Below are 26213 nucleotides of genomic sequence, written 5' to 3' on the forward strand. Positions count from 1 at the left end.
ATAGGACTCTACATCACAGAGAATACAGGACACAGACAATACTTTGGCATAGTTTGGTTTTGGTCTTTTGATGACAATGTGAAAACACTGAATGGGATCAGCTTTATCCTTTTAAGGTCTATCTGTAATTTGTATTTAATGTTAATCTTTAACACGTTTCTCTAGATATTAGGACAATCAGTCTATGAAACAGTTCATGTTTTCAAACTTATGATTTGATACCACTAACCTATCTTCAGTGAAATCTGATTATTTGAAATCAACAATATAAGGGCATTTGTAATAGAACCAGTCTAAAGATGTCAAGATATATTTATAAAACAGAGCCCCGGAATCCAGGTGGATTTGCACTTTCTAATAAGTGGATATTAGAGTTACCACGGTGCTTGGTGCTAGCGGTGTTACACTGCGTTCAGGCATACGATTACATAACTTTTCCATTAGCCCCACTTTTTTCATTTTTTTAGACATAAAACCCATTCGGTTCATTTTCACGTCATATATTAAAAAACTCTATTTTATAAAATACTTGTAATCAACACTTAGTTGGGTGCTACTATTACAAAAAATGTTTCTTCTCTGCGTGGCAGCAGAGCAGATGCACATCATAGAGTAGCAGAGTCTTATTACGTGATGAGAGGGGAGATGACTAACAAGACAGGGGTGGAGTATTCTGTGTCAAAGCGAAAAGCAAAAACACCTATTTGGCGATATCAAAGAACCCAAAATCAAAAAGGAACCTGATACCATTAATGAGGCAATCTGCAAACTTTGTCTGATGAAGGTGGCAGCACCTGGAGGAAACACTTCTAATGAGCCGACACATCTTTTCTTGTGAAATGTCTAATGTAATTGGTAACACCGGTGTTGTCACAAGTTTATTACCCAGTGGGAAAATGTCCACACCGTGGCCTCCCTGGTGGATATCTGAATTATGTCCACTGTAGCTCTTTTCAGACTCATAGCTTGGAAGATGACTTTTGTTCCATTTAAATACATGAGGGGTTTATTTCATGTTTTAAAAGAAATTACTGAAACTTTCATATTCAAGTGTTGTTTGCAATGTAAAAAAGAACTAAATCAGACAATCACAAATTATTCAGTTACAGGTATTTTCAAATTATGTAAAACACCAGCTTTCAGACATATGGACCATATAATGGTCAGGTGCAGAAATCCACTTACCATTACAGTACATTTGATAACCTCTAGACACTGATGCAAGAGAAAGCTACAACTTATACAAGGACACACAAATGGATTTGACTGACTTTTCAAAATTAAAGACTCATTCTTTGCATTTCAACATTAAAAGAATGTAAAGGCTTTCAAAGTGGTGTATGCTCAATAAAAAATGCTCTACAATGCAAGTGGTAGGAATCTCACGTTCAGTAGCAAAAAAAACACCCTCCACATTTACTTTCTTTATGGCTAACATTGGTTATTTTCTCAATCCCCTTTCATGTAACCACGCAGACAGTAATTCCATCAATACGAATACAGTTTTAAAATATAGCCACAGAAAATCTTTTGAGTACTATGAAAAAGTACAGTAACCAGCAGTGGAGTCCAAAGGAACATAAATGCTCCTGCACCTGAAGGCTGTGTATGAAGTCAGTGATACAACTTAACAACTCTGATGTTTTGTTGCTATAATGCTGGCCGTCCATTCAGTTTGTCATGCATGAGTGCAATGGCTCCACCTGTGAAGTCTCTGAGAACCTGCACTGTCTCCCGCTGGAGCTGCAGCGACTCCCGAACAAACTCCTGTTGAGTCTCTGCCAGCTGCTGCACCGACTCGGACAGCAGCTCCAGGGAGCGTGAAACCGTCTCCAGCAGGATGTTGGTGGCATGCTGCTCTTGAAGGCTCAGTGATGCATTATGTAACATGCTGTCCCTCGTGTTCTGTGAGGGCTGACCGGGCATCAAAGGCGTGGATGTTGACGTTGAAGGTCCAGAGGACATCTGAGGTGGTCCTTGTTTTTGGATGCCGTTGTTTCCTTGATGATCCTCTGTTGGTTTTGCAGCTTGAGTGGAAGGGAGCACGTCATCCCTTTGGTCTTCGTCTGAGTCTCCAAATGCAGTTTCAGTATCTTGAGTCAAAGAAAAAGGTTTATCAGTGTTTTCTCATTACTAAAACATTTTTAAAAAATTCTGAATCTTTTTCTGTATCCAAAACTTGACAACTCACCTTCTGTCGCAGGTACTTCATACTGCACATCAAAGGCAGGTTGCGATGAGTCCCCTGCAACGTTCAAAGTATCTAAATTAAACTATATGAGTGCATGTCTCCTCAATTAGCTTTTAACTTAGATTTTAAAATGAATATGTTATTCTGAAACATCAGTCGTCTACAAGCCATTCATTATACTTATAGCAAAAATTAATACTTCCAGAGGAAGATGACATGGAGTAGTTCTAACCTTACATGTGTTATGTACACATATCAACAACAGTGTTTATTCTGAAATAAGGTTGAGAAAATATTGACAAAATTTTCAACTATTATTTTAAGCACCTATGAGAAGAACTACTTTAGACAGACAGTATTTGATCCTCTTTGCTACCTGACTGTGCAAGTCCACTCATGGTGTAAGAGGTTGGTGGGGGCATAGCTGTCATGTCCAACCCGCCATTCGGAGAACTCTGCATTCCAATCATATCCTCCTCTTCCATTTCTTCTTCCTCCTCTGGCACATCATCGTCATCTCCCAGTGGGCCAAAGTCACCTATGCTCTGGTCTTCCTCATCCATCTCCAGGATCTGAAGAACTATTTTCTCTGTCTGATTAAGGTCTCGGGAGAGACGTGAATTGAGGCCCCTATTGGGGACTGTCCCTGACCGCATGGCAGCCACTTTCCGCTTGGTATCGCACTTAAGGTCAGACCATTTCTTGATGACCTCGATGACCTCGCGTTGGCACTCCCCAATCTCATTGACACGTGCGGTAATCTCTGCCCATGTCCGCTTCTTCATGTCTGTTGGCACACCACGATTGAATTTGCCTTTGGGGAGAAAAAAAAAAAATCAAAAAAAACTATACAAGCACCTGCCTTCAAAAATCATTGTGTCAGTGGTCGGGCCATATTCAAGATTTTATCATTCACAAATTTACTGTAATTTCTTGTATACTCTTGTGTTCTCAATATCTTTGTTCCCTGGGCTTAGCTGTGTTTATTTTAAGCTTTTGATTAACCACGTACATCACAATCACTCATTCACTTTCTAGGAACTCAGACACAAAACTTCAAAGCACCATCTCTTCTTAAAGGAGGTGAATGAAATCATTCCGATAAGGAGTTGAAGACACATACCCACAACAACCATACGATGCTTCCTCACTTCATCCAACAGTATGTGGACTTCACTGAAAGAGAAACGAGCTTTTCTTTTCTTGAAGCGAGTAACACTGTCTTGGTTGTAGTATATTGATGAAGACATCCTCCACACACAGTGTCAGCAGAGGTTCAGCTGCTTTATAGTCTCTTCTGTGCTCTGCTTCTACCTCTGCAGCTGTCTGTAAGAGGGTCAAGGGTCTGATTACAACAAAGTTAAAGGGAGACTGCAAGTGTTAAACGTAAATGCTTCACATGTGTATTTTTTCATACATACTTTGCAGTTGATCTTTGAAACTGAGAGCTAGGGTGAGTAGTATTGATGCAGTGATACACAGGCTCAACAGCTGAGCAATGACCGTGTACAAGTCTAGTTAGGTGATTAACTGAATAGATAAATAAATACTATCAACATTTTATCTGTAAGGTAGTTACATACATAGATCTAACTGTTCTCATACAGTTCAGCAGAGAAATAGTACAGGTTTAGCGTGATGTTAACAGTCTGCGTTAGCACTGGCTGAGTGAATGAACAATGGACGATGCTATACTCACTATACACATACGATAGCCTTATTAGCTAGCTATGTATACAAACCATTCGTAGTTACAGTCAAACGCAACCTTTACTTACATCTCCCTAATTATTGTTAACGGATAACACTTACTTCGTTTCACTTATACAATGCTACATACACTTAGTTAGCTATGTTTAGCCAAATGTTACACAACATCACACAGTAGGTTAGCTGTCTTTGCAGCAGGACGTTAGCTAACGCTGCGTTGCAGTCTGAAAAGGCTAATGAAGCACTTAGTTCACCAAATCTCACTTGTCGAGGTGTACGTTAATAGCAAAAACGGCTAATGAGATGGTGAACATACCCCCAAGTCAAAGAAGCCGGGGTTTAGTCCAAAAACGTAAAGATAAACTTCCTTATCGCCAAGGTAGCTACTAGTCAAGCTAGCCAGTGTGAAGCTAATGTTACACAAAAGATATCCGGTTAACGTCAGCGGGTAGCTAAAACACTGCTGATGAACGTGACATTAGTTTGAGAGTTGTCACTACATATTGGTTATCACTGGTTTCACGTGTGACTTTTAAAAATAACCACAATAACCTGGTGATTTCGGTAACTAAGTTCTTTCTTTATTTCTTCAATTTTTACTGTCGTAACACTATGTGGTTTTATTTTGAAGGAGCACATCTAACCTCTTATATCGTTTGCAGGCTTCATCTTTGCTACCAACACACACAGAGGAAATATGGGTGTCTGGCTCAGGTGCCCTCTGGCACCACTCTACTCCAGGGTCTCCGTCACTCGAGAAGCGCTTACTTCTTGACAAAGGGGGTGTTCGTATTTGTCACCTCATGCATTAACAGTGAGTTTGCTGGTGGTGTATAAGTCATGCAAAAAATGCAAAAAAAAACACTGTTTTTATCTCGGTGGGTCAGATTTCCTGTCTGTGGAGGGCACTATTGTCTCTTTTTTTATATATAAATCAAAGTTTCCTTGTGCAGAGGAAGAGGTTTGACGTTCAGCTTTCTTTGGCAGATATCCCACCAAATATATTTTGATTAATCAATATCAACGAAGAGTCTATTAATTTAAGGCCTGTGAATAGACATGTTCTCTATACACAAGAGATGAGATTGGTGAATCTTTATTACGTCCATATACAGTAATTTCAATTGTCATTTAAAAAAAAATAATAGTGTTTTTAACAAACAAATACCGTACCCCATTTAAGTTAAGAAACCATTGTAAATCGGTTCCTATATTAAGTTCATCATACTCATTGATTCATTTCAAATAACTATGCCATTATGAATGGTCCAGAGACCGATGCCCGTTCAACCTGAGCAAGAATTTAGTTACTGACTAATGACTCAAAGGAGCACACTACAAATTGTCAGCAGTTACCAATGACTCATTTCAGATACCCTTTTATTCCAAATATGGCACAGGTATTTATTTTACCAAACATTTTCGGTAACAGTTTAATGACAGTGGCTACAACTACATGGTTAAAAACCCTTATTAATGCATCTTTTCTATTGGCTGCTTGCATTAGTGGCATACACATCTATTATATACGATAAATTCACACATTGTGCTGGCAATTATCTGGTGCAGGCATTTTGAATAAGCACACAGATAAGTGATAAAGTGATCAGTTAACTGAGACATACAGAATGCTATGGCAAAGACATTATCTCTTGGGATGTTAATGTACATTACTATTACAGAGGAGATATAAAGCTGATATATTGAATATATACATTAATAAACTAACTTTAATATCAGGTCACTTAAAAGACAGTTTGTGATTTTAGATTTATTCATTATTTAGATCTTCTAGTGGCTGTAGTCAGTATGAGCATTCCTGACTGCTGTGCATATACAGTGCAACTGTGATGCAAAATATTGGAGTGTGCACCGCGATCTGCTTGTGATAGGCTTTGGTGCAAGTGATCCATAACTTATACATCTCCCTAACACTCAAAATAATGAGCTGTTTCACATGTTTTAGTGAACAAGAATCTTTCATCAGTGGCTGTGGGCCTGGTTTCACAAAGACACTGAGTATAACTGTGGTCTAACAAATAGTAAGATTTATCTATAGTTTTACAACGGCCATCTCAAAGTCTCTGCAAAAACAGAAGAATTTGCTTCCCTATTTTACCCAATGAGACCTCTTCTCAGGGCTGTGTGGGTGTGTAATGATTGGCTGCCAGCCATTTTCCCAACACTCCTGTTAGCTTTGTTGCAACTGTCGGGGTGGGACAACTAACATCCTCATGACTCTTATGATTACATGGAATTTGGTCACATCATGCAATTCTATGAATAGCTACAACCCAGCTTCAGCCTGTGCAGAGCTCTACTCAGCATTAATACCTGAAAACACCTGTGGGTGTGCAGAGCCTTTAAACTTTATGGACTGATTAACTGTTTCCCCTGAAGTTAAATTAACCCTCTCTTCAAAGACATGCACATCCTCATAGGGGATTAAATTTAGTAAGAAAGCTGGTTAGTCCTCAGGCTGATGCTGGGTGGAGCCTTTTCTGAGAATTACTTACGTGATTGTTAAAAGGTATACACTGACCTGTCCCAACAGGTGTAAACACTAGCACAAAGGTAGACATGTCAATCATGCAGTCTATTGAAAAAAGGTGGGAGCCATTCGAACTGTGCCTTGTGGGAGATTTTTTTTTTTTTTTTTTACAGTGATGAGTGGAGTACATTGCGATGGTTGATAAAATATTTTGGACTGCGTGGACAAACAAAGTGGTTCCGTATAACAAGCAGGAGACATCGTCTGGACTCATGAGTACATGGTCAACTGAAGCCACTGAAAAGACACAAGGGCAGAGAAGATGACTTTTTGAAAACATTTGACATAAACTGAATCAATGCTTTTAGAAAAACTAAACTCCAGTTGAAACCCACTGATAATTTAAAATATCTGAGATGACTTTACCTCCTGAACATTGACTTTGATAGTCCCGTTGTTATCCTTATCCAGGGTTTTGAAGGCACCTGAATCAGAACAGATATTAAGCCTACCATACCTTCAGTTTTGGAGATTAAATTCCAAGTTAATCATTCTTGTCACACTGATAAAGAAATCAATTTATTTCAGGAGTGGTCTTTGAAACTTACGGCACATGGCATCCAGCCTCACAAGGCAACCGATGTAGTTATCAAAATCCATGTTCCCACTTTCATCACTGTATCTGCGAATTATCATCTCGAACAGCTGGTCGTTGAGAGGGAAGCCTGACAAACAGATGAGCGGATGAAATTGGTCATTTTACTATTAAATAGCAATTACAGAGAGGTTATGTGTCCATGACCTTAAGGCTGCGTTCCTTAACACAAATATATTCAAACAACCGGTATGATATTCAAATCACTAACGCTTTATCCAGCTGTTCACAGGTGAAGCTTTGTTTTCAGTTCAAAAACATTTCACTGGCTGCCCGTGTCTATCAAGTTGCTGAAATACTGATCAAGGAGTTTCTCTATTTAACTAGTGCTCACAGGTCATGATGAGAAAACAAAATGATGCCAGCAGGAAATAAACCAGATCTAATCTCACTAACTCCACATTTGATAGAATAATAAGTTTCTAGCTGGTGAATCAATGATCCAAATCCAATATTTTATTTGTTCATAACATGCATAGAGACATTTTTGATTGTTAATCAAATCCATTTGTGAGGCTGTTATTAATGTTATGTGTAAAGTTAGTTTTGCTTGCATCGTTTTATTGTCTGTGCAAACATTTAAACAATTTTTAAAAACTCACTCACCTGCAGCTCTGAAAGCATTTGGAAGCTCATCTGCACCAATGACACCAGAGCCATCTGTGTCGTAGGACTTGTACACTCCCTAAATCACAACAACACAAGTATTTAAAACATGTTTGGCATCTGAAACTGTTTCCTCAAAAGCAGATTCACAAGCTAGCAAGACTAAAAGAAAAAAAACACAAAGCAAACATTTTCTCTCCAACAACCCAGCTGCCAAAATAGTTGCATCAACTAAATTCATCTGAGAAAAATTGAGAGAAAAAAAAAAAACATTAAACAAAGTTGGTGCTTTTCACGTCCTGGTAAGCGTAAATCGACAAGCACCAACTTCATGTGTCATCGCTGACAGAATACAAAAAATTCAAGGTTGAGTTTGTCCTTTATAAACTCAATTCAACAGCTGATACCGTATACACCTGGGACTACAGTTTCTTCTGTGTTAACTAATACTGGAGACATTAACATCGACCACAGGAATGTAAGTGCAACAAGACACAGATGTGCAGGAAAAGTGAAATGAGCCTGCTGTACTTGCCTGCCATTTCTTTATATTGTTCCAGAGATGTTTGAATTCATGAAAGCCGAGTTTTCCAGTTGCTGTCACTCTGAAACTGCATTAAGGACAACAGGCAACAGTCTTCTTCTTTAACTCCAGCTTAGATACACAGTTGCAATACTTATACTTATGGGCACGCTGTATTTGCCCAAGGTGTACTTTTACTGTGCGTGCTTTCCTCATTTGTGTGGTTCAGAGCTGTGGGGAACTAATGCCAACTTTAGTCTGACACCACAGCCAAGGATCACATGACTCCCATGTAGCTACATTCACACAGTTTTCTAGATAAATATGCAATTAATGTTGCTTACAAATAAAAAATATATAAAGATTGACCTTTTGATTGAACAGGGCACCTTGGTTTTTTAGCATGCCTGAGGGAATCTGATACATGCCCAGTTTCAAGGTCATTAAACCTGACTATCCAGTGCCACAGGACAAAATGAACGCAGGCTTGGCCCATCTGTGAAAATCTGTTTCAATGGCCAAATCATGGCAGTTATTTGCCTCAATATTACAATGTATGTCCTCAACCTTAATGAGCTGTGGGTGTGATGGAGTGTGGTGAGCCAACACGTCTCTTTCTATAGCGAACTGCCTATGTATTTGTTCTGTCCTGTGTATTTTTACTGTGCAGTCACTGTCAGCTACACAACACAGCCTGCTAATGATAGACAGGATACATCCATGACTGCCACCATGCTCCTGCAAGACTCAATGCTGAAACCATCTGTCTTCAGATCTCCACCTGAAATATAAGCGGAAACAGTCATTGAGCAGTTTGTATATACACAAAATACAAACATACACTACATAGAAATGTGTAAATACTACAAAGGACTGAATCAAAACAAAGAATGGAAGAACTACACACAAGGATGTGTAAGAGATAGACTCAATATGACAAATGCAAACATATCTTACGCTTTGAAATGATTTTATTTAGGATGTTCATCAGCTCAGTTGGGCTCACTTCCATGTCCTATATGACAAATATTAAACAGTGTTAACACTAAGGAAAGCTTCACAGGCACACAACTGTACGGTGTAACACGATGGATGACAGAGAAACAGTCTTTAAACAGTGAAATCTGTCTGTTGACTTTAAATTTTCTTGTGTCAATGAAATGGAATAAGTAGTGTGGTTACTGCAGAGAGCACCAGACATTCAAAGAGAAATACAGGCAGACATAAGACTCACATCTCCAGCAAGTTGCTGAAAGACTCTGCGGAACTGTTTCTCTTCGTCACTCTCATGCTGCTCTGCATATGCAAGTGGCCTGCGTGGTGGAGGCTGTGGGACAAAGGCAGCAGCAGAAATTACAAACTGTGTAATCACCTAGAGTTAGCAGTACAGTGACAGGCAGATAGAGCTGGTGATGTAATGACTGTCACTCACAGGGTCAGAAGGCACAAACTGGGCTGGGTCGATGTTGCTACAAAGACAGGACCGCAGATGAAATGTCAACTTAAACCACAAACCACATTTTTGTTTTGCTTGAGCAGGTACTTTGTGCAGATTCTTACCTTACAACATCAATGATGCCACCGATAAACTTTTTGGCAAAAAACATCTTCTGTCAACTGTGAATGCAAAATGCAATATGAGTCAGGGAAAAGACTTGCACCACATACACCACCTGAGCCCAGATTCTTAAAAACGCTCCCTGAAATTTCCCAAAAACAAAAACCAAAACCAAAACCAGATTCCACTTTCTCATGGAAATATAAAGCAGGAAGTAGGAATAGATAGTATGAAAAAATAAACATGCCATACACCGACAGTGCAACTTGAATGTCAGCCACTACAAACATGAACTGGTTTTCATGGCCCTTTCATGTTTATGCTATGTTAAGTGGTTAAGTGCTTCAATAGCTAACAGCACTGATTAGACTTGCAATAGATCAAGCGATGACATGTCTTGAGTTTTCCTCAGTTACAGTCATGTAAGCGGCACACCCACTAGCCCCTCTTAAAATGTTTCCTGTTATGAAAAAGATTCAGTGCCACTAAAAGACTGCGAAAAATAGACTACATTTAAAGGCCGTGTTAATGCATCGCATGTTTATAATGACAACTATGAAATTTTAAAAACTCCCACTAGTGAGTAAAATGTCCCATTTCAACACTACTACTTAGACTGGGTAAGCTAAGTTCAGTAGCGTCTCTAACTCCTCACACGACAGAGCTAACGTTGCAATTCTAACATTACGGTAGAAGATTAACATTATATCAGGTTAGCTCACGATGTTACTGACCTACTCACATGCAGCTGCCTAATGCAGTTAAAAACCTGTCAAACCGTGCAACCTCTGAACAGCACGTATTTACACTAGCACGTACTGGCGGTAGCGTTTACGTTAAGGCAGCTAACTAACTTTAGCGTCAGATAAGCTAACACTCAGCTAACGTTCACGGCTAGCTCCGCTATCTGTCAAATTCAGCAAAACTCGGAATTACCGTAACTATCTAATCTTACAGTGGGTTTCAGGTAAACGATACTTTGTTCTTTTAAAACTTGACATATACATATATATATATTTACCGTAAGGCAACAGCACTCGGTGAAGTTGGTGGCAGGATGTCTGGCTGAGCTTGCGTGAGACTCCCTAAATTCAACTCAGCTGTCAGGGCGGTCCGTCAACACGCCCCGACCCACTGCCGCTGCAGGGAGGAAGTGGGATGCCAAAGAGGTCTCACAGTTTACCCAAGTCTTTTCTGCGGCTGGCAGCAAAGAAAATTCTTGGTTTAATACGATACGATACGACTTACATTAGTCTGGTGTCTAATGCCTTCAAATCATAAATGTCGAACATGTACAGATGTTTGTTTTCGACAGGCGCAGTGTGATAACCCGGATGAGACACCGCACAGGTTATTGTGTGTTTCAGTATGTGTGGTCAGGCATGCTTTAATCCAGTTCCTCTTTATTGCTATATATCATATTTGTTGTATTTTTTCTTTCTTTTTGTGTGTGAACTCGTTTAAAGCATGTGCCACCGTCTGGTCTGGAGTGTGAACCGAGGTAACAATTTTATAAAATATCCTGCACCTGTATAGTGTTAAGATGTCCGGTCTAACATGTTTTATGTATTAATAGATCTTCAGGAGAAAGGATGCTTTGGGTTGTTTTTTTGTTCCTCTGAGGATACTATGTCAAAACAGGCTTTATTACAAAGTGTTTGTCACGATAGCCTGTTTACAGAAGCTGTAAGTCAACATAGCATTGTGTGCTTAGTGTGAACACAGCTAAATTAAGTGCAGTATATTAACAAAATTAGTATGCTGTAAATATCCATAGAACAGAGGAATGAAAAGCTGGTCAACAAAAGTTGAATATAAGCAGACAATCGCCAATTAAATTCATATATTGGCATTATATTTTTTTGGAGTTTTATGCCTGGAACCAGGTCTGTATCGGGCACTTCCACCTGAACTGTACTGCCTGTGTCTACTGCAGGTGTATAACAGAGAGTGAGTCCTCTGGTCAAATAGGTCATATTCTCACTCCTCTAACATCACTCAGTGCTACAATAGCACAATTACACTGATATGAATTTAGCTGGAGACCTCCTTGGACCCCCTTCAAGGACCCAGGTGGATCCTAGTTTGAGAACCTCTGCGTCTAACTGCTTAGGCTCCACAGCAGGGCATTATTTCCTGGCATATTGCTATTTCATTGCCAGAATCATTCCGTTTTTCTTTGCTATATCTATAAATGAAAGATTCCTTTGGAGAGGCATATTTTATGGCAGTTGGACAATTTCATAGAAAAACTGGAGCACTGTTAAAAAAGCCCATCTTCCCTCAGAAGATTTGCCAGTGGACTTGGGGCATGTTTAAAAATGATAGCACACCACATTGAATAATTAAACACAGCTTAATGAGAAGGGAGAGAAAATTGTCTTGTCATTTATTTTGACAAAATCCTATTCTCTGATAATTGGATCATATAAGCAGCGATTACCCCAGACTGAAGTGATTGTGCTAAACCGCCAAGGGAACTTTTTTCTCATTGTTGTTCAGTGATCAGGACCATGTAGAATAATATCAAGATAAACTGCTTTTCTACAAATGGAGAAGAGCCTGATGTGTTCAAAGATGTAAAGGCCAAGTCAAATGCTACAGTTCATCCATGTCTGCGCTGAGGGCCTTGGGGTGTAAGGTGCAGACAATGAACCACAACATACTTTGTTCGAGCCTGTCTGGGAACGTTTGTTTTTCATTGTTCCTTCCCTTGATCTCTCTGTCCCGTCATTTCCTGGGACAAAAATGCCAAAAAATAAAATCCAAGAAGCCATAAAATCCTACAGTTTTACTTTACAGGAATCTAAATCAGTGAATTGGCTACAGTTGATTACTTTGCAATCTTGCAGGATGCTATATCAGACTATAGCAAGCTAAATCTTTCAGCTTTACAGAACATATTACTGAAATTCCTCTGTAATTGGCATGAAATGGGTGAACACTAATCAGCTGAATATTGGCAGAAAGATTAAATGTCGGCTTTAATCATCTGCCTTTCCTGCCACTGCTCTGCACAGGCCAGAGGTGTCAGAGACAGAACAGCTCCCCCCTCAGGGTCATCTGGCTCAACGTGGGACTGAACGGTACTTCAGCCATTCAGAGATATCAGTTGACTTTAATATGACAGTGCATGTCAGTGCTGTCCAGCAGGTGGAGCTAGAGAGCATTTGACAGAGCTGAGAGAAAACAGCATCTTCCGCATTTACCATGCAAATACGCCAGGTAAGTCTTTTAGAAAAATGTATATTTGCACAACAATTGTAGGAATATTATCACTTTTTCATGGCTGATGTCAGACTTATAAAGCTTTCTCTGCCTGTTTTCTCTTATACATACATATATATATATATATATATATATATGGTGGCAAGAATTTTGTATGTTTGTTTTTTGTTGACGTCTCCTCAGATTTTAACTGTATCCAACCTCACATTTTAGCAGATGGACTTTCCATCATCTACAACATTCAGCCAGGATTAATATGTTGTCTGGTTATCTTTTTAACTGAGAAGTGAAAGTCAATGGGGACAGACATATCATTAAGTACATGGATGATTCCATCATTGTGTACCTGCTCAGTGATGATGTAACTGACCAGTATCTGGAGCCAATAACTGATGACAAGTTTACTTTTGAACCAAATACTGATGTTTGTGCAAAGGCTCATCAGCGCATATGATTTTATCAGAGGCTCAGGAGGTTGTGATGTTGACACCACCTTTATGAGAATGTTTTTTTTTTTTGCTTTATCAACTCTCTTTTAACCTTATCTTTTATTGGCCGATTTGGATCACTTAGCCTGAAAAACAAGAAGAGGTTACAGGGAATTGTAAGAATGTGCAGTAAAATTGCACAAAGCTCAACACAGCGAGCACAGTGAGTTCAGGTTGCTTCCATCTGGTCACAGACATATTCTGCAAAAACTCATTTGTGTCCGCTGCTATTGGCCTTTTGAATAATATTATGTAATTCTATGTTTACTGTGTAAATTGGTTGCATGTGGACTGGTGTGTTTTGACTCCTGTTGATGATTGTTTTTACTGCTGACTGTGCAACAAATTTCCCCTCTGGGATAATAAAGATCACCTTAACAAACAAGCTGGTATACATTACAGAGCAACAAGTCCTCAAACCTAAACAACCACATGTCGCTTCTTAACCTTTAAAATATGATTTAATTCTTTCCCCATTAAATTCAGGGGGGAAAAAAACAGTAAGACTTTATTTGGATAGTCTGTCTACAGAGAGACAGAGTACATAGTATTTGTAACATTTCAACTAGTTATTACTTGAACGATTCAACTGTTTCACTAACCTTAACATTAAATGAGTAACTGCTGAATATTTGTATAAACGTTGAATATCAGCTCAGCATTAGAAAGTTCAACAACAATTAGTGAAATGTTAACAAAAACTCTGTAAACTGACTGTAGGTGGAGTAAGTGTAATGAAAAACATCACCCTGGCAACATTTATCTCTGTCTATTTTCATTGGTTTTTCCTACATTTATGACAGTAATATGGGCAAATACATGTAGTTATCCAGGCTACTGTTGTGACTCTCTGACCTCCCAACAATCGAGCCTCTTGTTTCTTGACTTTAAAGAACTGCTGTTCAGTTCGTCTCACTGCTGCTCAGTTTTTATCATAGCTACATCTCCTCTTAATCCCCAGTGGGCAGGACTATTGTGGTTGCCTTGACAGTGCAGACACTTCGCCTGCTCCCTCTGCAACAGAAAAGTCTCAGTTCTACTGTCCTGCTCTCTCACCACACACAGGAAAACAGGACTCAAAAATACAATGGCAACATGTCAATTTACAACATAATTCATGGCTTCTGCTATACTCGCAATAATGTTCATTTTAAAATCATCTCTCTAGTTTCTGCCCCTAAATACCTGGTGTAGAATTATAAAAAAACATGTCAGCATTTCTCGGAAAAGTCCCAACTATGACAGTGTTCATCATTATGATTTAGATGTTTTTTTTGTTGTCAGCTGTGCAATTTTCTTAAAATTGAATGTTTTTCATTTTCATCCATACAATCTTCCAAACTATAGGCTTGATTGTCGGAACTGCAGTTTGCTGGGTTACTAAATTATACAGTTCAGTCAGCCACTGCATCACTGACACCTGCCTGGATTCTGTGAATGCACCATTGTTTCTGCAAACAAAACATCCCATATGTCAGTGGATCACTGAGCAGGGCATTATACTCAGGGATGTCTTAGTATCATCACATGGCATACTGTATACTGCACATGAGAAATATTATCAATATATATATCATATATATATATCATATATACATATCTGTAACCTGATATTTAAGACGTGTGATAACATATGATGTGCAGTGCAGAAACGGTGATATCTATCCTTCAGATCCCACTCCAGCTAAAATTACTCCATCCATGAAATAGAGGTATCCATGGTTACATCAGGAGCCATGTTAAAGGGTGCCTCAGTGTATCTCTATTCTAGAGCAGTCCCCACCTTTTTCCTCATTCATCACTTGAAAGAAATCACTGTGCCACCTCAAGGTATCCGACAGCCATGATTTGCTTTTGCAAATGAGATTTGCAGTGAATAATTTCAATAATATTGATGAAGATAGACTGGCTATTAAATATCTCTGAATTATGAATGCAAACCATATTACATCTGCAGTTATACCTGCTCCACTTTGAGGAAACGCAGAGCTCATGCAGAGGCTGCAGGTTGAAATATTGTATAGCAGCATCCTCAATACGACATATTTGCAGTCTTCAGAACAACCTGTTACCTTGACAACGCAATTTTATCATTCAAGCCCATTGCTACCTTCTCTCACAGCAGGAATCAAATGTGCCTTAAATGTATACTGCTGCAGGGTTTTACACCTCAGTTCAAGGTAGAAATGAGACATGGGATGGGCTGAGGATGTGCATAAAATTTTGAGTTATGATTTCACTCTGTCACTGCACAATGGACAGTGTAAGATGATTTTATTGCCCTTACAACAAAAAACAGATTGGACAGTGAGGCAGATATTGAAAGATGCAGTTTTAGGATCAGCGTTCCAAATATTTTTGTTATGGCATGGCATTAGAAGGGATAAACTGCAGAGGATTAGACGGGGAGACTTTATCAATTCAAATTAGCAACAAGTAATTCCCCAAATACCAGAGACCTTAGGATTGTTACTATTTCCAATGCCTTACTCATGCAGTTATATGCCTAATATTTGGAGTTAGTCAGTCATCCTGGTGATTGTTATGCAAGCTACAGTTTGCAAGCTTTACAAGAGGCAAGTCCATTTACTGTTGTGTCTCTTTCACTGAATTCCACAAGTATGCAGGAAGGAATTTAATGATTTTTCCAAAGGTATCTAAATCAAATTAGCAATATACTTTTATCTCTGAGCTCTGGGAAGTCAGAGCAGTCAGAGAGGGGAGAGGGAAAACACTGCACCTGTGCTCTCATCAGAAGTGGATACTCAGATGTGACTGAATGTTCATACTGTATATAAACGCAGGGCTCCCCGTTTTCATTTGAAGGCATCAGTTCCCTGCATGTACTGATGGTCTAAATGCAAGAGCTCTCTTCACAAGTTCAAACAAAACTGCCAGAAATAACATTCTTGTTGGGAAGCACCAAACACCTTTATTTTATCTCTGTCTCTTGGTCTAAATGTCAAATTTAAACATACTAAGCCTAAAACTGAAGAGACCATGAAATAATCCACCAGTGCATATTATTTCAATCGCAGAATATGAACTGCATCTGAGGCTGCAAAGCGGGAACACAAATTCCCAGGAGAAATACCGTGTCCATGATCTCAGTATAGCTACAGCCCTGTATTTGTGATGTCACCTTCCTTGCTTGTGTGGCTGAGCTCAGAAGATTAAGAATGTATTTGTTGGATAATGAACAAGGTCGATCAGTGTAGGAAGAATGGCTGTGTGCTGGGTGGCTCATGTAAGTCATTATATAAAAGTCATGACAGTCTCACATGTTGCAGAACTGAAATGGACCCAATAACTTTGTATTATGATTATTTTTTTTATCTCTATTTTTAGGTGCTAACTTAATTGTAGCTCATAAAATATTGTATGATTTTTCATTGATTACATTTACTTGTGCACATATACTACTATAGTGTCAACTTGGTTCAAGAAGACGTGCTGATCATCTCATTCAATTCAAGTGATAATTACTTCGTACAACCCGGCTCTACATGTGTTAGACTTGGCTCACACTGAATATCACATGTTGGTCAGTCATATTATCCACCTTTGACATAACAGAGGTTCTTCCCTGACCACAGCGACAAAAAATTCTCAAATTAAATCTGATTTTTTTTTAACTTGATTAAACAATAAAAGTATAATCAGTCCCAGAGTTGCTGTGCTGTGAATAGAGTAGTGCGTCATCCTGCCATAAGGAGGTTTTAACACTGAGAGGTTTCCACTGACCCTGCTGGGTTTTGTTAGAGAGTTTGAATGTGGTCGAAATGCTCAATCAGAGGAAAATGCAGGGGCAAACAATAATTCTTTTTTTTTTTTTGTCACGCTAGTGGCAGGTGATCCACCGCTTTGGTCAACACTAAAATATCTCAACAACTACTGAATTGGTTTCCATTAAGTTTAGTAGAGATATCCACAGACCCCATTATTTCTACTAACATTGATGATCCCCCGACTTTTCCACTAGTGCCACCAGCAGGTCAAAGTTTTCATTATCCAGTGAAACAGCTACTGGATGAATTGGCACAAAATTCTGTACAAATGTTAATTTTTCCCAGAAAATGACTTTGTTGATCCCGTGATTTTTCTACCAGTCCCCCCATGAAGTTTACATTTATGGTTTTGAGTACAACGTCCCAACAACTACTGGACAGATAAGCATTAAATTTGGCACAGGCATTCATATCCCACTGAACCTCTCACCTGGTGCCATCACCAGGTTAAAATTAAAATATCTCCAATTCTGTTTAAGACCAAATCCCTGCAAAACTAATGACATTCACATCAGTCTTAAATTAACCTCTAATGCTATCAATAATGAGCAAATGTTTGCATGCTAACACCCTAAAACAAGATGATGAACGTAGTAAACATTAAACAATGTGAGTATGTTACCATGCTGATGTTAGCTTTAAGATCAAAGCAACGCCATGCTAATTAACTAATGAACAAGTGTTAGCTGGCTGCTGAACTTACATACTTTTATAGACGAAGTGAATTGGTTTGATACTATCAAGGATCAAAAAGTACCTTGTCATTCAACATCTAAGGAGTAAATGAAACTCTCATCAGCGTCAGTAAGCCAATCAGCATGCAGCATGCTTGGACCAAGATCTAATAATGCTTGTGATTGGCTGTTTGGCTGAGACCAAGTAAAACTAAAATTTGTACCACTGTGTTGTAACTTTATTTTTGTTAAAATAGATTTGATAAAATTGGTATTGAAAAAATTGTTAATCATTTGTATTGAAGTCTAGGTATCTGTATCTGTATGTATATAGAAACCTTTTGAACGACACCCAGCCTTATTGCAAACACACTAAACTAAGATGGTGCATTGTCATTGTGAGCATGTTAGCATGCTGCTAGCACGGCTACAGTCTTGTATCTTTTCTCTTTTGGCTAAATTTAAAGTAGGCTTAACTTAATATCACCACTCTCATGATATACACTCAGACAGGTGTCCTCACTTATGTTACCTGACTTAACCTCCTCTCAGGATGTGTATGTGTGTAGACATCCTCCACCAGTTCTATTCAGGTGAAACAACACCTTTATCAGTCTGATTAGTTTGGTCAGGTAACTCTCATCATAGCTATACCCTTTAATCAGCCTCAATAACTGAAAAAACCTGTGTGGATGTGCTAAAATAGTGGATTGGCCTCAGCCTGTAAAATCCCATAATCCTCCAGTTTATTTTGCTGAGCACTGTCTACATTCAAAATGTGATCACAGAGAAGACAAACATTTGAAGCTATCACTTCAATGCTTTACAAACACGAACAAAATGTTCATGTTTGTCGATTGGCTCTGACCAAAGTCACTGCAACTCTGAAGCAACAAAAACAAGCTTTTCAAGCTGAACAGCATAATGAGCTACTACATGTAGTATCCATTGTCTAACACCCTGCCCCCAGTAAACAAACCTCACTACCAAATCAATCCATGTGAACCATGTGTGAATTTTATGCTGCTTGTCGCCACGTAGTTGTTGTACCTCTATTGGATTCCTCATTGTAAACACAGTATTGTTCCTGTTTAATATGTGCTCAGATTCATCACCTCAGAAATCGATCTATTCATAGAACGTGTTGGTAGCAATTATATAAACTCTCAGCCTTTCGCTCAAGTGATAGAGTCGAGGGATGAGGTGGAGAATAAAAGGAACAGAAGACAAGTGATGTTAAAATGAACATTTATAATGACTCTTTGTTGCCGTCGCAAAAATAATCTTTAAAAAACAATTCAATTATTAACACTGAAATGCTGACTTCACTGGTAGTCCACGAGTCATAAAACACAACTCACTGAATTTCTTTTACAAACACAGTACTACAGTTACATTAAATAGTCATTACCGTTAAATCTATTAATGAATAATGTTCAAATAAACTAATAATAAAAACAATGACACTTTTAAAATCCTCTCATTCCCTCACCATAGTAGCTGTTGTCTTTTTTATCAACAGTGTATTCGTTTAGAAAATATACTGCTTCTGAGATGTTTCTCTGACAAAAGCAGAAAACAGACTGGCAGCATAACAATAATGGTACATGAGCTCAAACGTCATACAATTAGGGTGATGTTTTTCAAGGGGAGTGGAAATGGGACGTAACCATTCCTGTGATCTAACATTTAGTTATGTAGGCTGGCTGCCTTTTGGCTCAGTGTGGAATTATTTGGCACTCTTGCTGACAAATATTTGCCATTAAAAGCTTTCAGACTTTTGCTAAAATGGCACAAGAAGGCATTTTCCTCGAATTTTTAGACATATTCAGAGGACTTTTTCATTTTAAAAGACATATAAATGCTGTCCCAGAAAGCCCTTTAGGTAGTTAACACTGTGGACTTTCACAGATTCTCCTCGTAACAAATGACAGAACGACAGAACCACTGTCAGTAATATCCAAGAGAGATGTACCCAATCAACAAAACATCACTTTGCTTAGGTTGGAGTTTATGATCTTATGCTGTCAGTCCATTTTTTTTTCTGAGATGGAACGAACAGAGGTTAAACGAAGTAAAATCGAACCCCAAAGAAAATTTACAATGACATGAAAATGTTTGCAAGGTACTGGCATGCTTTCTTCAGTTTACACTTAAGCAAGCGTTCAACCCTGCAGAAAAGTCCAGGTAACCAGAACACAAAAGAACAGCCTAACAGACTTTGACAGTAAAAGTAGTGTAAAATCCAACACATACATGAGTTCTTGGGGATGGAGAAGGTCAACTATGTTCATGGGAGGTTCAGAGGGTCAAAGACAAAAATGGCCTCATGTCTGGTTGGCAAGAATCCTGTATTTTCTCAAGACGAAAAGGGCTCAGAAATACCTTAATCCGTTTAAAGGGCGGACACAGTAGCAGGTGCTCATTGCAATGAAACACAAATTGTGATATCGTGTAGGCTGAGAGAGCGTGAGACTCAGGTAGAAGAGGTTTTAAGAGAGGAGCGAGCAGCCTGAGCCAGTTTGTGGCGTTTAAAACCAGTCCCAGCCTTCTCGTGAACGGGCTCCGTGGGGGCGGATGAACATCCAGAAAACATTTGGAGTGAAAATAAATACAAACATGACAACTTTTGGAATGATATTTGTAGTTCGTTTGGCATTCAGATGTGAAGCAGTAAATGCAACAACAGGGGTTTGTAACATAAAATAATGAGACAGAAATATAATTCTTGTTACTAGGCCTTTCAAAGTCTAATAGGTTTTCCTCTGTGATTTTCAATATGTTGAGGTGGCAGAGGCGATCTTCATTTTGCTGGTGCCGATTATGTCTCTCGGATCTGACCGTTAATATCAGTCAGACCTTGAGCTTTGCATCCCCCCCCCCAGTACTTTCACCCTGGTGCTTCGATACAAATTAGCTGGAGAAAATAAAAAAAACATTCTCTAATTTGTAATTTAAAGCAAAAGACAATGCAAAATAAATGAGAAAAGTGTACATATCCCTCCTGTTAGTTAAAAACAAAGCACTCAGTGATTGACACAAACCTCTGCTGAAAGGAATGTGAAGGAGAAGCCTTCGAGTGGGGAACCAGTTGCTACTTTCCTATTTTGTCTGAGACTCCAGCCCTTTCCATCATTCATGAGACCCAACAGGATCAGGGAATAAATAAATTAAAGTAACATTAGTGTAACAGTAAAAGAATGGTATAAAAAAAAAAAAAAACAATAAAATCAGCTGTTGAAAGCCAACATGGTTTGCTTCATTTCACACCCAATATGATCAGTAAAGTGCATTTATGCAACACCAAACAAACAAGATAATGTTGACAGCGAATCGGAAGTTGTGTTAAAACATATCTGGTTCATGACTGTGGCCGTGTGAGGCCTACCTGACTATAGCTGAAATCTGTTATTGAGATAGATATTAAGTCTACATGTATTTGACAATCCTGCCCTGAATTTACATTAAAGACCGATAACATTCGACAGAAATTTAAAAAAAAAAAAAAAAAAAAAGAGAGTAAATGGGTACATTCATAGATTAGATCTGGGCTTTCAAGCTGTGACATAAAAAAATCATGGGACAGGTTATATGAGGTTCAACCTGTTTGTAAAAGAAATGCATGCCGGTTATCCTAAAAAAATTTTAAAAAAAAATAAAAAACACAAGGAGCCAATGCACTGAATAACATTTTCACGTTTGCTTGTTTCACATTTTTAATACTCCTCACTGTACCTAAAAATCAAAATATCTTCTCTGATGATGTGTAGAGAGATGAATTTGACCGATGAGAATTTGATCTGAGATGCGTGTGTGTGTGTGTCTGTGTCTTTTTTTTTTTTTTTGGGCCAACATGACAATAATGAGCTCCCTCCCAACTCACAACATAAAAAAAAAAAAAAGTTTTTTTTTTTTTTTTGACATGAGGCGAGTAAACTTAAGTGCTTTACATTTGACTGCATGCAGTGTTATGTCTCTGAATGTTGCGAGACACCTCGCAAATTTTTGTAATTTTTTTTTCCTCCATAATTTACTTTGATACCATGCAATAGAAGACGTGCAAAAAGATAACACCTAACTCCACAAACACATTTTTGATTGTTAATGGCTATGTTATGAATGCTTATAACATGTTATGCTTAGTCCATGCTGGCCTATAGAGACATTTATGAGAAAACAGCAGTACTTAAGCCACAGGTCAAACAAACACACAAGGGATGCATGGAGTGTAAAACAACATGGATCCATAAAAATCACAATCTTTAACTCTTATTCTATGTACCTATGGGATAAAACAATGCACAAAAGTTCTTTGTCCTTTGTTTTCTTAAGTAATGTATTTGATTATCTTTTCTTAACTTAAAAGACAGTGTTTGATTGGCACTTGATCAGCACTTCTAAACAAGTTATTGATATCTAACATTTGATCGCACATCTACAATTTCAGAAGCTGCAGAGGTCTAGTTTGGCACAGGTTGTACTATGGAGTCTATTATTACTTTTACTATCTTACCAATACTGTATAGTATTCTATACACCTCGTTTTATGCTCCAGCCTTTCAGAGCATGTTTCTAATCAACAGACCAGACATCTTTTCAACTAAAATATTTTGTATAGTTTACTTATCAAATAGCAGCATTTTCATAACTTACAAAAAGTACATGTAAACCTATTCATTCAAAATCTTAGTAATTTCAAAGGTTCATACAACAGACATAAAACACAAAACAGGACAACATGCTACTATATTGCTTCCAATATTCTTTACATTTTCTTACTGTCAAACTAAATCATCAATGACAGAAATATGGACACCACCGGTTGATGATGAGTCATCATAATGCACAAACAAATCGCGAAGCTAATCTTAATCAGGCTTAGTTGGCACTCTCATCATCCACACAAATATAACATAGTTCACATTGTATCGACAACGCTGGACTGCATTTGGACTACAAACTAGAATAGCTACAATAAAGTACATATAGATCATATGACATGACATATTGTATTCCACAGAAATGAATTCTAGTCATTTTCAGATAAGAGGATATGCATAAAGGATGTCATTGTTTCGGCTTGAGGTCACAAACAAGTTCCCACCTTACTCTCGCTGTATCTTATGCGTTCTGTCCTTACTATGCTTTGTTTAGAGGCCGAAACTTGAGCTCAGTTTGTTCAGCCTTCGTATGAATATTTATTCAACCAAGATTTGCCTTCTTCTGGAAAAAAAACCGACACTTTCTCTTCCCTTAAAAGGCCATAGTTCACCGTCTAAACCTTTCTAAATCCTACTTGTTCTTCTTATAGAGGGAATTTGATACTTTGAGCTAATGTTGCTGGTTGGTCTTGTGGGTGTCACAGTTTTTGGAGGCAGGTGTTTTCTGTGCATTTTAGCCTTGTGAACTCTACGGCCTGGGGAAAATATTTTCATACCCTTATGACCTATAGTGCATAACTCCCACCAGCAGCACACCCGGCACACCGCCCATGACGAGACAAGACAGGAGGAAGGAGAAAGAGGGGGAGAGCACAGTGTAGGAAGAAGCACAGACAGGGATTGGGACACAGGAGGAGGAACTTCCAGTAACGGTGAGAAACAGCAACATGCAGGGGAATAAAATGTTGAGAGAAAGAGGAAAGTTAATGAGGGGCAGAGAGAAATAGTATTTGGCACAATGTATTGATCAGAGAGCTTTGAAGGAGAGCTCTCTGCAGGCAAGCAGTCCAGTTGCATTGATAAAACATCCCCTTGTTTTGTGCTTGTATCTTATTATATGCTAAAATCTTGGGCAGTAAAAGTTTATCTTAACGCTATGATTTCACTAGTGGCCAGATTGGAGTTTATGGATGAAGCCTTCCAGACACATAGTGAAAGGAAAGATTTCAGATAGGAAGAAAGGCTCACTGTTGCATTTGTCACGCATAATGTTCAGACACAAAGAGTTGTTTCAAACATGTTCAAATCCATTTACTTTCAAACATGAATTATGAAAATGAAAAGAGAAAAAAGGGTATTCATCAAATTTTCCAAAAAACGGGAGCGGTTCTGATTTTCTTGGACGCTATACTCAGCACCAACCCTCACAGCCGTGTATTCAGGAAGCTGGTCATCGAGCTTGGGTTGATGGGGGGACAATTGAAAGATGTCTCTAGAGTTGGGGACGTAATAGGAGCGTAGGAGAATACAGTGCAGGAAAAATGTGGTGGGAATAATTTGTGGTTTTCGCTGATCAGAAAAAACGCCCGCTACTTTAAGTGCAGTGCATTGGTACTGGTAAACAGAAACATCACAAGACGCTGGAGTATAAATGCTCCCGTGGAGATGTCCCTTCTGTCAGTATTGGTGGGTCTTGTGTGTGTGTGTGTGACATAGATGTGCACATTAAAATATACTCACATCCCAAGCAGGGACAGACACGCTTTACATTGTGTTCTTAATGTCTCACAGTGCAGTCTTCAGAGACCCAGTGTACTCAGGATGAACACCATGGATAGCAGCACAGGAGGAAGCCAAGGTAATCTTCAAGTGCTTGTAAATGCTCTACACAATTAGCCTCCCAGCATTAGACAAACAATTGCCCATAAAAGACAATGATGCCAAAACATTTCGTTATGTTTTATTACGTGCTCCACTCGGAGTTAGTGAGCATTAACATGTTGCCTGGATGAACTACAGAATTGTTTTTTTTTTTTTTCTTTTCGTCTTGATGCAAATTGGGAAGGATGGCTCAAAGAAAAAGTGAGTCCAACCCTTCTTTTCAAGTGTCAGTCTACTTCCCTTTCATTAGTGTATGTCTCTCGACTATTTGGTACCCTTAATGTAAAGGCAATAGTTGCTTTGTTCACAGATATTGGTTCATACAGCTTTTCTTATCAAAATGCGTTTGTAGTGCTTTGTTCCCTTTGCGAACTGAACTGGTTGGACACTGCTTCAAGGTAGTCTGAGCTTTTACGTTAATTCTTGGGTGTTACTTACGTGTGACTAAGGCAAAAATATTGTCAGGTAAAATCTAGAGTGTGGCCAATTTCTGGAAAAAAAAAAACAAAACAAAAAAACCTGCATTGGGAGCGATGATGGACTTGAAATATTAAGACTGGGCTGCTTTTCATCATGAAATGCTGAAATCAGTCCTTTTTCATTAGGTGAGAGGCTGGGTCAGATCCAATGGGCTACTAATGGCTGGATGACACATCATCTTTTTTTTTCTTTTTTTTTTTTAAATCAAGTAAAGAGATTAGTCGCCAGAGAGATTCTGATTTCATGGTAAAGGAGATATAAACCTAATCCTATAGCACCAAGAAAGGGTTAAACAACAAACATATTTCTGTGTGTTTGTAGCTGTGACTGAATATGCAAATATGTTTCAGTGTTTGTGCATTTGTGGGAGCATTATCTATGTGTGTTCATGTAAAATATATTTATACATTCCTGTGTGTCTCCTCTATCCTCTCACATTGATTATTTACCCCCTGAACTATTCTTGCAGACAGCAACAGCGAAGTTCAGACTGGGTTTGAGTTATACATTTCTTTCACTGCAACACAATATTTGATCCCTGTAAATAAAAAATAGCAATAGGCTAATATTGTTTTTACATTCAGATCAACCTGCGTTCACAGGTTTAAATAATCTATTTGTGTTTGAATGAGACCATGTCAATAAATAAAGGATGAAAATATAAAATACCCAAATTTAGAAACTTCAATTATGATATGAGCCAGAATTCAACATATGTCAAAATAGATGCGATTTCTTTAAAGAAATTATACTCAGATTGCTTCCCCATAGACTGAGATGACCTCAGGTGCTTGTCATAAAACCTGTCCCCTGTCAACAATGCCGTCTGCATTGTATACAAAGAGCAAGGTTTGTAGAACAGCTCTGTTAGCTGGCTGGAACTTCATCTGACACGCTCAACTCACCGGGAGCTGAGGTTTGCAACTGAAATGAAAACCAACAAACCAAACCAAAAAAGAAAAGAAAAAAAAAAAAAAAGAAAAAAGGAAAATAAAACAACTATGAGGTTTTGGAGGAGGGTGAAACCCTGCGGCTTCACCCCTGAATCTGCAGCTTGGCAGTGGACCAGTTCAGCTTACTCTGATCACCATCGTCAAAAGGACTCGACACAAACTTTTAAAAAACATCAGGACGTCAGTCCTAAAAACACATTCACATATCACACACACTTATCTTGGTTGTCTCCCCCACCTCCTCCTTTGTGATTCTCTCATTTGATACTGAAATATTGAACAGATATTTGGACATTTCTTTTTTCTATTCATCGTGACCCTCTCAA

General features: G+C 38.5%; 2 protein-coding genes across 4 annotated transcripts; both read right to left on the minus strand.

The window, feature by feature from the left end:
* LOC111222254 (nuclear apoptosis-inducing factor 1-like) lies at nucleotides 1–4301 on the minus strand. 3 transcript variants are annotated; one of them, XM_022745912.1, is made up of 5 exons: nucleotides 4218–4301; nucleotides 3315–3517; nucleotides 2568–3005; nucleotides 2192–2245; nucleotides 1–2093 (listed from the first exon to the last, which is right to left on the minus strand). In XM_022745912.1, exons 2-5 carry the CDS (start codon nucleotides 3439–3441, stop codon nucleotides 1651–1653), a joined length of 1062 nt encoding a protein of 353 aa, XP_022601633.1. In that variant the 5' UTR covers nucleotides 3442–3517; nucleotides 4218–4301; the 3' UTR covers nucleotides 1–1650. The 3 variants fall into 3 exon arrangements, with proteins under 3 accessions (XP_022601633.1, XP_022601636.1, XP_022601635.1); XM_022745915.1 differs by lacking the exon at nucleotides 4218–4301 and adding an exon at nucleotides 4004–4205; XM_022745914.1 differs by lacking the exon at nucleotides 4218–4301 and adding an exon at nucleotides 3613–3924.
* Nucleotides 4302–5264: 963 nt separating this feature from the next.
* On the minus strand, nucleotides 5265–10903 carry LOC111222318 (calpain small subunit 1-like). The gene is made up of 11 exons (XM_022746009.1): nucleotides 10756–10903; nucleotides 9737–9793; nucleotides 9609–9645; nucleotides 9411–9503; nucleotides 9134–9191; nucleotides 8886–8957; nucleotides 8189–8250; nucleotides 7654–7732; nucleotides 7001–7117; nucleotides 6819–6877; nucleotides 5265–6689 (listed from the first exon to the last, which is right to left on the minus strand). The coding sequence occupies exons 2-11, from the start codon at nucleotides 9781–9783 to the stop codon at nucleotides 6663–6665; spliced, it is 651 nt and encodes a 216-aa protein (XP_022601730.1). The 5' UTR covers nucleotides 9784–9793; nucleotides 10756–10903; the 3' UTR covers nucleotides 5265–6662.
* Nucleotides 10904–26213: the final 15310 nt, after the last annotated feature.

This window comes from Seriola dumerili, unplaced genomic scaffold (genome assembly GCF_002260705.1).
Source record: "Seriola dumerili isolate Sdu_G_001 unplaced genomic scaffold, Sdu_1.0 BDQW01000091.1, whole genome shotgun sequence".
Taxonomy (NCBI): Eukaryota; Metazoa; Chordata; class Actinopteri; order Carangiformes; family Carangidae; genus Seriola; species Seriola dumerili.